Source organism: Sapajus apella, unplaced genomic scaffold (assembly GCF_009761245.1).
Source record: "Sapajus apella isolate SASKATOON/1434 unplaced genomic scaffold, GSC_monkey_1.0 scaffold6, whole genome shotgun sequence".
NCBI lineage: Eukaryota > Metazoa > Chordata > Mammalia > Primates > Cebidae > Sapajus > Sapajus apella.
Genome location: NW_022436946.1, coordinates 24,730,382 through 24,744,562, shown reverse-complemented (window position 1 = coordinate 24,744,562; position 14,181 = coordinate 24,730,382). Strand labels below are relative to the sequence as shown.

Sequence of the window (14,181 nt, the reverse complement as noted above, 5' to 3'; positions counted from 1 at the left end):
ATGGAATCTACTCCTGGTGAAGTTGTTCAGAGCATTGTTGAAATGACAGCAAAGGATTTATAATTATATAAACTTAGTTGATAAAGCAATGGCAGGGTTTGAGATAATTGACTCCAATTTTGAATAAAGTTACAATGTGGATAACATGCTATCAGCCAGCATTGCATGCTACAGAAAAATCTTTCATTAAAAAGAGTCAATTGATGCAGCAAACTTCATTGTTGTCCCATTTTAAGAAATTGACACAGCTATTCCAGCCTTCAGCAATCACCACCAGGATCAATCAGCAGCCATCAACGTCCAAGCGATGCCCTCCTTCAGCAAAAATATTACCATTAGTTGAAGTTGATCTTTAGTATCTTTTAGAAATAAAATATCTTTTAAAATTAAGCTATGTACATTGCTCTTTTAGACTACAGCGTAGTGTAAACGTAACTTTTATATGCATTAGGAAACTGAAAAATTCGTGTGACTCATTTTTTTGCACTGCTCGCTTTATTGCGGGGGTCTGGAACCTAACCTGTAATATCCCTGCGGTTTGCGGGTATAGCGCGGGGAGAGGGTGCCGTCCGCCCGCGGTGCAGAGCGCCGGCAGGTGGCGCCCAGCGGCGAGCTCTTTCCAGCTTGGTTTGGGCCAGGTGGACTGGGAGGGGCGGAGGTAATCAGAAGCGGCCAGTGGCGGCTGCCTGCGTCCCTCCGCACAGCGCTCGCGACACGCGTGCCAGGAGTGGGAGCGAACGGCGGGGCCAGCTGCGTTCTGAGCCCGGGCACAGCTGCCATCTGCTCTGGGAAGCACCGGTGTGTCCCCGCCGCCCTCAGCTCGAAGTCAACCACCATGGAGGCGCAGGCACAAGGTGAGTGGTCGCCGATCGCCCCGAGAGTCAGGTCCCGGGGCGCGCATACAGGCTCTTTTCCTGCTCCACCTAACTTCGCTCTCGGACAGAACAGATTGGTTGCACGCCAAGCGTCCAGAACTCCACTCCCACCAGCGCCTTCGGTATGATGCCTGCGCCCCAAACTCAGGATTTGCTGTGGGTCTGGGGATCGGTAAAGTAAGATCCGTAAGTGGAGAGGCCCCTCCGCAGGAAATGCGCCCGTGGAACGCTCTACCCTCTTCGCAGTCAGTCGCCCCCGACCTCCCCAGCCTCGCGGGTGCCCGGAGGACCTGTTGTGCCGGGTCCGGAATGCGCGTTTCGGTCTCTTTACCTTGAGGGCGTGGGGAGGGAATGCGACTCTTTTCGCCCAGGGCCGTGGACTCGCGGCTTGTTGGCTCCTAAGTCAGGGCTTGAGGGGATCGCCCGCCGAGGGGGTGGCTCCGCAGCCAGCCTACGCGAGCGGCTTCCTCGCGGGGACCCGCCTTCCGAGGCCAGGATGAGCGTTACCGGCCCCCTGACCTCCCGCAGAGCCACACGTGAGTCCCTTCCCGCGATCCGGGAGCGACCTCTGCCCCAGTGGCGCACGGGGCCCCCGGCCGCCCGGCTCCCTGCTCCAGAGGCTGTCCGCTGGAGGAGCCTGCGGTGGCTTCACGAAGGGCGGCCTCATATCTCGGAGTCACCCTTGGAACCGGGTTCGGGAATTCCGATGGAATCGTTCAAGAATGGGGGTAAACGGACCGTGGACTGGGCAGAGGTGGGCGGATGTGGAGCGAGAGGCAGGTGGGAAGGAAACGGATCTACCTGGGGAGCAACGCGCAGAAGGGACGGGTTGCGGAGTTCAGCCTTTAAGGCAATCATCGCCACCATTCTTTTACACCGTGGGAAACTCTGTGGTGGCTCTTAATATAAATAAAATCCTATTTAAAAAAAAAAAAAGAAGAAAAAGAAGAGGTTCGCGACCCGATGCGCTCGCCCTCTACGGGCAGAACACCCTGAATGAGAGTGGGCTGGCGAGTGCCTGGGCCGGGAGTCGCCCAACAGGTTCGCTGCGAGGATTACAATTGTCTGAACAGCAGGAACCCTACTGGTTTGTTCCATCCGCCTAGGTCCTGCCCATAAAGCTGCCGCTTCCCATATTTTTCCTCTATTATGTAGATAGGAAAGGGTAATTCAACCAAGGGTGCCGGTAGTTGGTCAAATTCTAAAGCAGAGATCAGATTGGAGGCCTTCACACAGGAGCTGAAGCTGGTGATAGCAGCACTGGAGCTTTCCAACCTGACTTGCAAATTAGAATTATTTAGAGAGTCTTCAATACCGGCCCTGGCCAACCCCATCCCAGTCAAAATGGAATCTTTGGAGCCTGAACATGGGCATATTTGAAAGCTTCTGAGGTGATTCTGTTAGTGAGGTTGGAGAAGCACTATTGCAGATAGGAAACTTTCGGAGAACTTCTGAAGACATCCTAAACTACAGACTGGTAACCACTGGGGTCACTGGTTTGCTTTATTGGTTTGCTTTATTTAAAAGATTTACTTAACAAATATTTCGGTGCTTTCCTTTGCCAAGCACTGTGCTAAGAAGAGCAAAGGCAGACTTGGTATCTGCTTCATGAATTTTACAGTAGAGGAAGAGACAAATATTAATTTAATGGCTATTTGAAAAATAACATGTAAAATCACTGCCATGTGAATGCTAAGAAAGGGCCTCAGAGTACAGCAAGAGGCTGAAAAGCTATAATTCTAGTATGCAGCAACCAGGAGAGCAGATTGTTTATCGTGTCCCTGTCTCTGTTCTTTGTGTTTTGCGTGTATTGACGGACTCATTTCCTGTGCACAGCAGTTCCATGAGGTAGTTGGTGTTCTTATTCCCATTCCACAGAGAGTCGGAAACAAGCATGGGAGGTACTAGGTCTGTGCAAAAGTAATTTCCATTTTTGCCATGACTTTTTAATAAATTCCTTGTTTACAGCTAGATAAGTAAGGAGTAGCAAAGTTGATGGGGTGAGGGACCCATTCTCACTCAAAGCCTGTGACTTTTGAAGGAAAGGTAAAACTTCAGTCCCCACCTGACTCTCCAGCCGCCCTTTGGAGCACTTCTTTTCCCCTCATGACTAGATGAAAACTTTGGGAGTAAAGAGGACTAGTAAAAAGGCAAATGGATATGAGAAAAGTGAACAGATTTTAGAAATATTTAAGAGGCTGGCTGCAGTGGCTCACACTTGTAATCCTAGCATTTTGGGAGGCCAAGGTGGGAGGATCACTTAAAGCCTGGGAGTTCAAGACCAGCCTGGACTACATAGTGAGACCTCATGTCTACAAAAAAATAAACAAAATTAGTCGAGTGTGGTGGCATGTGCCTGTAGGCCTAGCTAGTTGGAAGGCAGAGTGGGAGGATTGCTTGAGATCAGAAGTTTGAGGCTACAGTGAGCCAAGATCCCACCACTGCTTTCTAGCCTGGACAAGAGTGAGAACCTGTCTCAAAAAAAAAAAAAAAAAAAAAAGCCAGCCACAGTGGTTCATGCCAGTAATTCCAGCACATTGGGAAGCTGAGGCAGAAGATAGATTTTTTGAGCCCAGGAGTAAAAGCCTAGCCTGGGCAACGTGGTGAAACCCTGTCTCCCCCCAAAAATATAAAAATTAGCTGGATATGGTGATGCCTCCCTGCAGTCCCAGATATTTGGGGGATTGAGGAGTGAGGATCCCCTGAGTCCAGCAGGTCGAGGCAGCAGTGAGTTGTGATTACACCACTGCACTCCAGCTTGGGCAAGAGGACAAGACTCTATCTCAAAAACAGACAAACAAAAAGAGAACAAAAAATAAATGGTAAAATCTTAGGAAAAGTCAAAATTGGATTGAATATGAAGGGGGACAGTGTCAAAGATGACCCCAGCTTCCTACTTGTACAATCAAATGGAGGATACTTACTCTTAAATCCTCACTTGCCTAGCATTTTAAGTTTCTCATTTTCAGACGTTTTGTTATTCAGAAAGCAGACATATTGAGTTCTTTAAGAAAAAACTTTTCACAAACTGCTTATAGCATATATTAAAGAGAAATCTTTTTTCCACTTGTACATTTTTCTGGCTAAATGAATGATTTGCCTCTTAGAATCTAGCTAAGACAGTCCTGTGATTTTCCAAGTGTAAGTTTCCACCTTCAGCATAGTTTATTTTATAGTTATCTAGGGTGAAGACGGCTTATCTTTCTGCCTGCTAATCAAGAGACAAACAAGGATAAGTGAGGTTAGACAGGCAGGTGCTGATGAATTGTGCCTCGTATTGTCCAGGGAGCCACCAGGGTGCTATGGACATTATTCGCTCATATAGCTGGGTAAGTGCAGCAACTTACTGCACTAGAAACTTTCCCATAGGTGAAATTATCCAAATATGTTCTTTGCTTTAGTAAAAGAATAGATTCCTTCCAGCAAAACAAGAGGACTTTCAGGGAAGGTGGTAAGGCTTATGAGGGGGGCGGTTCACTGAAGAGTGACTGGAGAACAACGTGGAGTGAGATGTCCACGGGAGAATGGCATTACTATTTGCTTTCCACTGGTACCAGATAATGTTGCTTTAAGATAATTGACATGTTAGAGAGGGAATTGCGTTAGAAATGTAGCATTTTCCTGAAACATATGGTAGTCCTTTGAAATAAAAACTTCCTGATCCTTTTAAACTATGCTTCAATATTTTATCATTCTAAATGGAAATAACTTTGTTGTTTTTGCGTTTCCCAATGTCTTCAATGTTACAAGGAACACTGTCTCCTTTTAACATTTGCATATATTCAAATTAATTACTCTGTTAAGTTCTCATGGCCACTGTAAAAATTACTACAAACTTGGTGGCTTAAAACAATAAAATTGTACTGTCTCATAGTTTGGAGGTTAGAATTCCAAAGTCACTATCACTAGGCGGAAATCAAGGTGTTGGTGGGGCTGCCCTCCCTCTGAAGATTCTAAGAAAGAAACTGTCTTTGCCTCTTTCAGTTTCTGGTGGCTGCCGACGTTCTTTGGCTGCATCACTCTAATCTCTCTGCCTCTGTGGTTACACTGCTTTCTCTTCTGTTTGCGTCAAACTGCCCTCTGCCTCTCTCTTATAAGGACACTTGTGATTTCATTTAGAGCCTACCTGGATAATCCAGGATAATCTCTCTCTCTCTCAAGACCTTTAACTTAATCACATCTGCAAAGACTTTTTCCACACAAGGTAACATTTCCAGGTTCCAGAGATTAGGACATATTTAGGAGCCATTATTCAGTTTACTGTAATAACTATTTTTTATAGCCAGACATCCATTCAAGAAGATTCTCAGATGTCCATGAATGAAATAAAGCAATAAATATCAGATTAATCCTACTGTGTGCAAAGTCCATTAAATGAAAATGTCATCTATACCTTACATTATACTTTGTATGATTTTATCTTGTTTCAGGAAGTACATAAGGCAGTTTATTTGGGTACACGAAATGCAACAAGATAATGTAAATTAAAAATAGATGAAAGAAAATAAATCGGGATAAGAAGAGAAAAGGAAGCAAGGGATGAAGCTCTAGAAAAATGAAATAATCACATCGCTTTTATTGATATTGCTAGGAAAACAAATTCTTGCTTTGTAAAGGAAGCATGGCATTTTGTTATAAAACGATAAAATAACCTTGCTTCCCTTTGTCAAGTAGCAGCAGGTCCAGTCTCTTATACAGGCATACCTTGGAGATAGTGTGGGCAATTCCCAGATCACCACAAGGAAGTGAATATTGGAATAAAGCGAGTCGCACAAGTTTTTTGGTTTTCCAGCGCACATAAAATTTATGTTTACACTATACTGTAGTTTATTAAATGTGCGATAGCATGATGTCTAAGAAAAGGTACATACCTTTATGTAAAAGACCTTTTTGCTAGAAATTGCTGACGATCATTGGTGCCTTCACCAAGCGATAATCTTTTTGCCAGTGGAGGCTCTTGCCTGGATGTCGATGACTGCTGACTGATCAGGATGGTGGTTGCTGAAGGCTGAAGTGGCGGTCGTAACTTCTTAAAGTAAGACAACAAGAAAGTTTGCCACATAGATGGACTATTCCTTTCAGGAAGATTTATCTATTGCATGTGATGCTATTTGATAGCATTTTATCTGCGGTGGAACTTCTTTCAACATTGGAGTCAATCCTCTCAAGCTCTGCCACTCCTTTATCAACTACATTTATGTAATTCTAAATCCTTTGTTGTCATTTCAACAATGCTGTGAACATCTTCAGCAGGAGTAGATTCCATCTCAAGAAACCACTCTTTGCTCATCCATAAGAAGCAACACCTCATTCAATCAAGTTTTAGAAGGAGATTAAAATGTCATACATTTCGTTACATCTTCAGGCTCCACTTCTGGTTCTCTTGCTCTTTCAACCACATCTGCACTTCATTTCCTCCAGTGACGTCTTGAACTCCTCAAATTCATTCCGAAGGGTTGGAGTCCACATCCTCCAAACTCTTGTTAATGTTGATATTTTTGACCACCTCCCATGAATTATGAATGTTCTTAATGGCATCCAGAATGGTGAATCATTTCCAGAATGTTTTCAATTTATTTTGCTTAGTTCCAAAAGAAAAATCACTATCTACGGTAGCTGTATTCTTATGAGATGTATTTCTTAAATAATAAGACTTGAAGGTCAGAATTACTCCCTGATCCACAAGCTGAAAAGTGGATGCTGTGTTAGCAGGTGTGAAAGCAATGTTAATCTCTTTGTACATCTCCATCAGAACTCTTGGGTGACCAGCTATGATATTGTTTAGCTGTTCCCCCATCCATATCTCATCTTGAATTATAGCTCCCATAATTCCCACATGTCATGGGAGGGAGCTGTTGGGAGGGTGCAGGTCTTTCCCATGATCTTCTCATAATACTGAATAAGTCTCATGAGAGCTGATGGTTTTATAAAGGGGAGTTCCCCGAACATGTCCTCTTGCCTGCTGCCATGTGTGAAGTGCCTTGCACCATGGTTGTGAGGCCCACCAGCCATGTGGAACTGTGAGTTCATTAAACCTCTTTTTCTTTACAAATTTCCTAGTCTCAGGTATGTCTTTATTAGCAGCATGAGAATGGACTAATACAAGTGTATTATCAACTAGAAATAATATTTATAAAGAAATATTTTTTTCTGAGTAGTAGGACTTAATAGTGTACTTATAATATTCAATAAACCATGCTGTAAACAGTTATCCAGGCTTGGTTATTCCACTTATAGAGCACATTTTCTGAATCTATAGATTTAGAATAATTATTTTATTTGTTTGTATCTGCATTTTCATAGATGAAGGGTCTTGCTCTGTTGCCTAAGCTGAAGTACAGTGGGATCATCATAGCTCACTGAAGCCTTGAACTCCTGGGCTCAAGTGGTCCTCCTGCCTTGGCCTCACAAAGTGTTGGGATTATAGTCATGAGCCATTGCATCTGGCTACGGTTAGAATAATGCTTAAGGGCCTTAAAATTTTGGGAATAGTAAGTGAGCATGCAACTTAAAGTCACCAGCTACATTAGCCCCTAACAAGAGAGTCAGCCTGTCCTTTGAAGCTTTGAAGCCAAGCATCAACTCCTCCTCTATAGCTATGAGAGTCCTAGCTGGCATCTTCTTCCAGTGTAGGCTGTTTCATCTACATTTAAAATGTGTTGTTTAGTGTAGCCGCTTTCATCAATCATCTTAGCCAGATCTTCTGGAGAGCTTGCTGCAGCTTTGGCATCAGCCTGTGTTGCTTCACCTTGCACTTTTGTGTACAGAGATGACTGAGATGACTTTTTTTTTTTGAGATGGAGTCTGGTTCTGTCACCCAGGCTGGAGTGCAGTGGCACGATCTCGGCTCACTCCAACCTTCATCTCCCGGGTTCAAGCAAATTCTCCTGCCTCAGCTCCTTGAGTAGCTGGGATTACAAGTGCCTGCCACCATGCCTGGCTAATTTTTATATTTTTAGTAGAGATGAGGTTTCAACATGTTGTCCAGACTGGTCTTGAACTTCTGACCTCAGGTGATCCACCCACCTCAGCCTCCCAAAGTGCTGGGATTACAGGCGTGAGCCACCGTGCCTGGCCTGAGATGACTTCTTTCCTTAAATTTCAGAAACAAATCTCTGCCAGCTTCCAACTTTCCTTGCACAGCTTTCTCATTTCTCTCAGCCTCCATAAATTGAAGAGAGTTTGGGCCTTCTCTGGATTAGATTTTCACTTAAAGGAATGTTGTGGCTGGTTTGATCTATCCGGAGCACTCAGACTTTCTCCCTATCAGCAATAGGCTATTTCACTTTCTTATCATTTTGTGCTCAATGGAATAGCATGTTACATTTCTTTCAAGAACTTTTCCTTCACATTCACAACTTGAATCAAAGTTGATCGGTCTTGGCTTTCAATGTGTCTTCCTCACTAAGTTTAATAATTTCTTGCTTTTGACTTAAGGTGACAGACAGTGTCTCTACATTTCACTTGAATACTTAGAGACTATTATAGAGACTATTAACTGGATAATAATGTGAAATATTGTGTCTCAGAGAGTGGAAAGGGTCAGGGACAGGGAGAGATATGGGAAAATGGCTGGCCATTGGAGCAGTCAGAACACATACAAGATTTATTGATTAAGGTCAGCATCTTATATGGGTGTGGTTCATGGGTCCCCAAAACAATCACGATGTTGACATCAAAGATCACTGATCACAGATCACCATAACAGACATAATAATAATGAAAATGTTTGAAATATTGTAAGAGTTACTAAAATGTGACACAGAAACATGACATGAGCACATGGTGTTGGAAAAATGGCACCAATAGTCTTGTACAACCTGGGGGTGCCACGAACCTTCAATCTGTAAAAATAACAATGTCTGCAAAGTACAATAAAATGAAGTGCAGTGAGGTATGTCTCTAAGTATTAAATTATCCAAGGAAAAACTTATTTGCATTTTATGTTTCATAGTTAAAATTTTATATTGCAGTTCAGGCATCATAATAATGGTCCTCAAACTATGGAAGCAAGCTGTTATATATTTTGATTTATGATCTTTAAGAGTATTATGAAGACTACTTATATTATCTTCCAAGCTACCTCCTATAGTTTTGTTTCCTCTTTAAGTAAAAGTTTTGAAATAGGTGATGATGTGTATTTTAGATGAAGTCAGTTATTTGCAATAAATCATATACTATCATTTTATTTTAAATTATTTTAAAATATAATTATACAAATGACAGCTGTTATAGCATATTGGAGCATACTTTGAATTGCCTTCTTGAGTATACACCTTATTAGTTAGCCTGGGTAGACAGAATCTGATAATTTCTTCAAAACCTTAGAAGCAAAGGAGTCTATTTTGTGGCATATAATAAGATCTGCTTCTTAGTAAATAATAAATACTTCAGCAGGTACTGATTTGTTAAATACTTTAACAAATGCTTATTGATTACTGTAGTAATAGCAAATATTTGACAAGCACATACTACTGGGAAGGAAAAGGGCATAGTGATTAAGATCCCAGCATGAAGGTAAACTGCCAGGATTTTAACTCTGTCATTGTTACTTATCATTAACATGACCATGAACAAGTTAGTGATTTCTCTCGATCTTGATTTCTACATATGTTAAGTGAAGATAGTAATAGCTCCAATATCATAGCATTGTCTTGGGGATTTAACATGTTAATACATGCAAAGTTCTTAAAGCAGGGCCCAGCACATGGCAAGTAGTATATAAATGTTTGCTGTTGCTTTCATTAGCATATGTTGAAACCTTTGCATCCATTATTTTATTGAAATTTTATAATAACATCATGAGGTGGATACCTTTACTTTCAACTCATTTTATAAACAGGGAAACTAAGAGTCAGAAAAATTAAGTGAAGAGGTCAAGATTCAACTCCAAGTTTAATTGAGTCCAGAGAATGAGCATAAATACTGCACTGTGCTGTGCCTTAATGTATGCTGTGCCACATGTGCAAAGGGGAGGCTAAGATGAACTTGACATGGGATCATCCTTTCAGGAGGATAGGCAAAAAAGAGTTGGGAGTCTTGTCTGTGGGTTAACACCTAGAACTGATGAGAGGACGTATGTCCATCCTAATGGAATTTTCTGAGTGGTAAGGTGCTAATTAGAGCTAATTCACATTGAGGTTGATAATAACAACAATATTTTAGTGTTTTTACAAATGTCAAATACCACAGTATGCCTTTTTAAAACCATGTTATTTAGACAGGTGCAGTGACTCCTGGCACTTTGGTAGTCCAAGGCAGGAGGATCACTTGAGCCCAGGAGTTCAAGACCAGCCTGGACAACAGAGCAAAACCCTGCCTCTACAAAAAAATTGAGAAATAAACTGGGCATGGTGATGCATGCCTGTATTCCCAGCTACTTGGGAGGCTGAGGTCGGAGGATTGTTTGAATCCAGGAGTTTGAGGTTGCAGTGAACTATGATTGCACCATTGCACTCTAGCCTGGGCTAGACAGAGACCCTGCCTTTAAAAAAAATCAAAAAAGAATGAAAACAAAAACTCCAAACATGTTATTTAATAAGTACAACAGGTGAGGCGTAGTGGCTTATGCCTGTAATCCCAGCACTTTGGGAGGCCGAGGCAGGTGGATCACCTGAAGTCAGGAGTTTGAGACCAGCCTGACAAACATGGTGAAACCCTGTCTCTACTAAAAATACAAAAATTAGCTGGTGTAATTAGCCTGTAATTCCAGCTACTCAGGAGGCTGAAGCAGGAGAATCGCTTGAACCCATGAGGTGGAGGTTGCAGTGAGCCGAGATTGTGCCATTGCACTCCAGCCTGGGTGACAGAGCGAGACTCTGTCTCAAAATAATAATAATAATAATAATAATTACAACAAACTCACAAAGGTAGGTAACATTTTGATTTGACAGAGGAGGAAGCTGACAGGCTAGTTACACAATTTTCTCCAATTCATACAACTTTGAGATGTTGGAGTTGGTATTTGAAATCAGAAAGTTTGACTTCATACCTTGAGATTTCAATTACCATTTTATAGGTACTTTGTATGCATAAGCAGTCGTGCACAAAGTTTTAAATAATAATTTTGCTTTATTTTCTCTATGATCAAAGAGGTTTTAAAGAGGCAGAATTTAATTGTACAGTTCATTGTATATGTGAGCAAAGTCTAAGTCTGGGAATATGAATGTGGCCTGAGATCTTTAAAAATAAGCCCTGTGACATGTCAAGTTGGGGGTGGAGGATGTTCATTTATCAACAGCTTGCTATTTTTGTTCTGTTTTCAAGATGAAGAATTCTAAGAATTCTATAAAAGTCATGATATGTGATTTTTAAACCAATACGGAATTTTATCATCAGCTCAAACAAAAGTCAGTTCAAATATGGAATGGTTCAAATATGTTATTCCACTTGATGTTCATCCATATTCAGTCATCTCAGGATTTTAAAATAAATAAATGTCATAGGATCTGCATGCTTCTTTCCAGAAAGTAGAATCTGTATTCTTTAGATGGTGGCTGAAAGGGCTAATTTCAATGAGTACCCAAAAAAAGAAAGTGCTTTATTGCCTTGTGAACATTATAATGATTTGTTTACATGAATATGTTTTATTCATTTAACTATCTCCCAAGCATATTAGCCCAATACCTACTTTAAGAAAATACCTGATAAAACTATGGAGAAAAATGAGCAGTCAGTGGATTTGTCCTTAAGCTACTCTAGCCATTTCTGTGTTGAATTTTCATGGTCTGACATGGCAAGTATAGAAAAGAGGGCACCTGCCTCAGGGCGGGTGCTCTCCATGCAGGTAGAGGTTCACCATTACTGCTGTCGCAGAATGTCTCCAACAACACCATAAAGCCAGTCCCTTCTTCAGTTTACTGAGTTAAGCTGATCATGGTGGTGAGTGCTTGTAGTCCCAGCTAATCAGGGTGCTGAGGCAGTGAGATCACTTGAGCTCCAGAGTTCAAACCCAGGCTAAGCAAGAACCCAATCTCTTAAAAAAAAAAAAAAAAAAACAGAAAATATATATAACTATTTATATATTTTAACTGCATATGTATGGTTTTATACATATATTAAAAAACTAAAAGAAAAAAGTAAAACAAGAAAAAATTTACTGAGTTACTACGCAGTTAAGAACACATAAAAGATGACCTCAAAATGTGGATATTTGCATCTGTCAACCTAATTTTCATTGAATATTTTAGCAATAAAGTGTAATGATTTAACATATATGCATTAAATTGAGAAGCATTGTTAATGTACCAGGGAAGACAGGGGAACATTTTAATGAATTTGAAATGGCTAAAGGGAAGCTTTGGGTCCTCAAGGAAAGATGAATTTTAAGTAGTTTCTCACAGTGTGAATCGTTTATAAGTGATACATTTTGATGCAGAGGAAGTGAAATTCCCGGAATAAAACCACAAATCTCCAAGAATACCCTTAGTCACCAACATAGTGCTTCTTTCTCAAAAGGCAAAAATCTAGCACTTTGCTTAGCCAGACCATGTACCACACATTAAAAATGCATGTATATGTTACACCTCATCTCCAAACTTACCTACGATTATTTGTATCTTATACAGATTACAGTTTCCCTGACATATATCTAAAATATAGAAAACTCTTCAACTCCTTGGAAATACATTTTTCTTATAATTAGACATTTCTTCTGTCCATTAATAGCAAGAGTGTCTTGTCAAGGATCAAGGAAGCAGAACTGATTCAAGATTAAAAAGATCTGTAAAAGTCACATGACATGTAATTCTTAGAACCAGTATAGAGTTTTTTCACCAGCTGCTAGGAAAAGTCAGTTCGGATATGGAATAGTTCAAATATGTTATTCTACTTGGTGTTCGTCCATATCCAGTCATCTCGGGAGTTTAAAATAAATAAGTCACAGGATCTGCGTGCTTGTTTCCAGAAAGTAGGATTTGTATCCTTTAGATGTTGGCTGAGAGGACTAATTTCAATGAGTACCCAAAAAAAGAAAGCTTTTTATTGCCTCATGAGTATTATAATTACTTGTTTACATGGATATGTTTTATTCATTTAACCATCTCCCAAGCATATTCACGGAAGCAGAACTGATTCATTCAAAAGAAAAAGCCAATTTGGGATGGGGGTAGTGGGAGGAGATCTCTTCAGATCTCTCAGTTTTAAAGTCTCTGATGGTTGGATATTTGTAGTTTTTCACCGATTTTTCTTGCTTAGGCATGAATGAGAAAAAAGCTAATAGCTCATTGTCTATAAATATTTTCCAACATTTTGCTTTCCAAAATGAACTCATTTCTACATAAAGACATCATGGAAAGATGGTTTTTCTTACTGAAGGGTTAGGTCAGTCCTGGAAAGAAGTATAGACCTTGGCTCCTGTTACTTCTCTTTCGTTATCCCAGAGCTCCAACAGGAAGTTACAAGATATCTGCGCTACCTGTAAAGTTTATTTGAAATGATTGGAAGGCTCTCATCAGCATTGAAGGAGAGGAAAAACTTTTTTTCTACCCTCTTAGGTTAAGTGCGTAGGAGCCTGTGAATTAAACTCATAGCAGACAGATTAACAGGAGAAAAAGGTTACAAAGATATTTATTTTAAATTTTACTTGCACAAGGGTGTCATGGAAATAAATGAATACCCCAAGGAGTGATGAGATTTGAGTTTCCTTATCATTTTACTATAGGAAAGGGAGGTGGAGAAAAGGCAATATTGAGAGAACAAATGACTTATTTTTTTTTTTAAAGCTAAATGGGCCCTTAGGAGAATAGATGGGAGATATGACAGTTTGTGACAATGTCTGGAAGAGAAGAAAGAGTTGCTCCCGGTGGGAGGAATTTGTGACAGCTGAGTTCTTTTAGGAACCTCTGCTTTTAGTCAGATAAAGGATTTCAGGAACTCAAATGTTTTCAGCTCAGAATAATTCATGGGCTGGGTATGGTGGCTCATGCCTGTAATTCCAGCACTTTTGGAGGCCAAGAAAGGAGGATTGCTTGAACCCAGGAGTTTAAGACCAGCCTGGGTGACATAGCAAGACCTCGTCTCTACTAAAAGTAATAATTTAAAAAATTAGCCAGGCATAGTACTGCACGCCTGTAGTCCCACTACTTAAGAGGCTGGGGCGGGAGGGTCACTTGAGCTTAGGAGGTGCTCATCCCACTGCACTCTAGCCTAGGTGACAGAGCAAGACCCTGTCTTGCAAACAAACAAACAAACACCTCTTGTGGCATATTTTGGGGTAAAAAATGCTGACCCCTTTTAGCACTCATCATTTGCTCATATTTTACCCAATATATAAAGGGCATTAGTGAAAAGGAAAATCCCTGTTTAC

At 40.9% G+C, this 14,181-nt stretch overlaps 1 protein-coding gene across 10 annotated transcripts in view; it reads left to right on the top strand.

The window, feature by feature from the left end:
- The first annotated feature begins 552 nt into the window (after nucleotides 1–552).
- Nucleotides 553–14,181, top strand: part of TPD52L1 (TPD52 like 1) — a 112,439-nt gene continuing 98,810 nt past the window's right edge. For 7 of the 10 annotated variants that reach the window (XM_032274882.1, XM_032274875.1, XM_032274872.1 and 4 more), the window contains exon 1: nucleotides 1,073–1,411. In XM_032274882.1, coding sequence (XP_032130773.1) covers nucleotides 1,372–1,411 — 40 coding nt within the window. In that variant the 5' untranslated portion in view covers nucleotides 1,073–1,371. Of the gene's footprint in view, nucleotides 855–1,072; nucleotides 1,412–14,181 lie in introns of those variants that run through there. The other 3 variants (XM_032274883.1, XM_032274876.1, XM_032274873.1) reach the window with 1 other exon arrangement.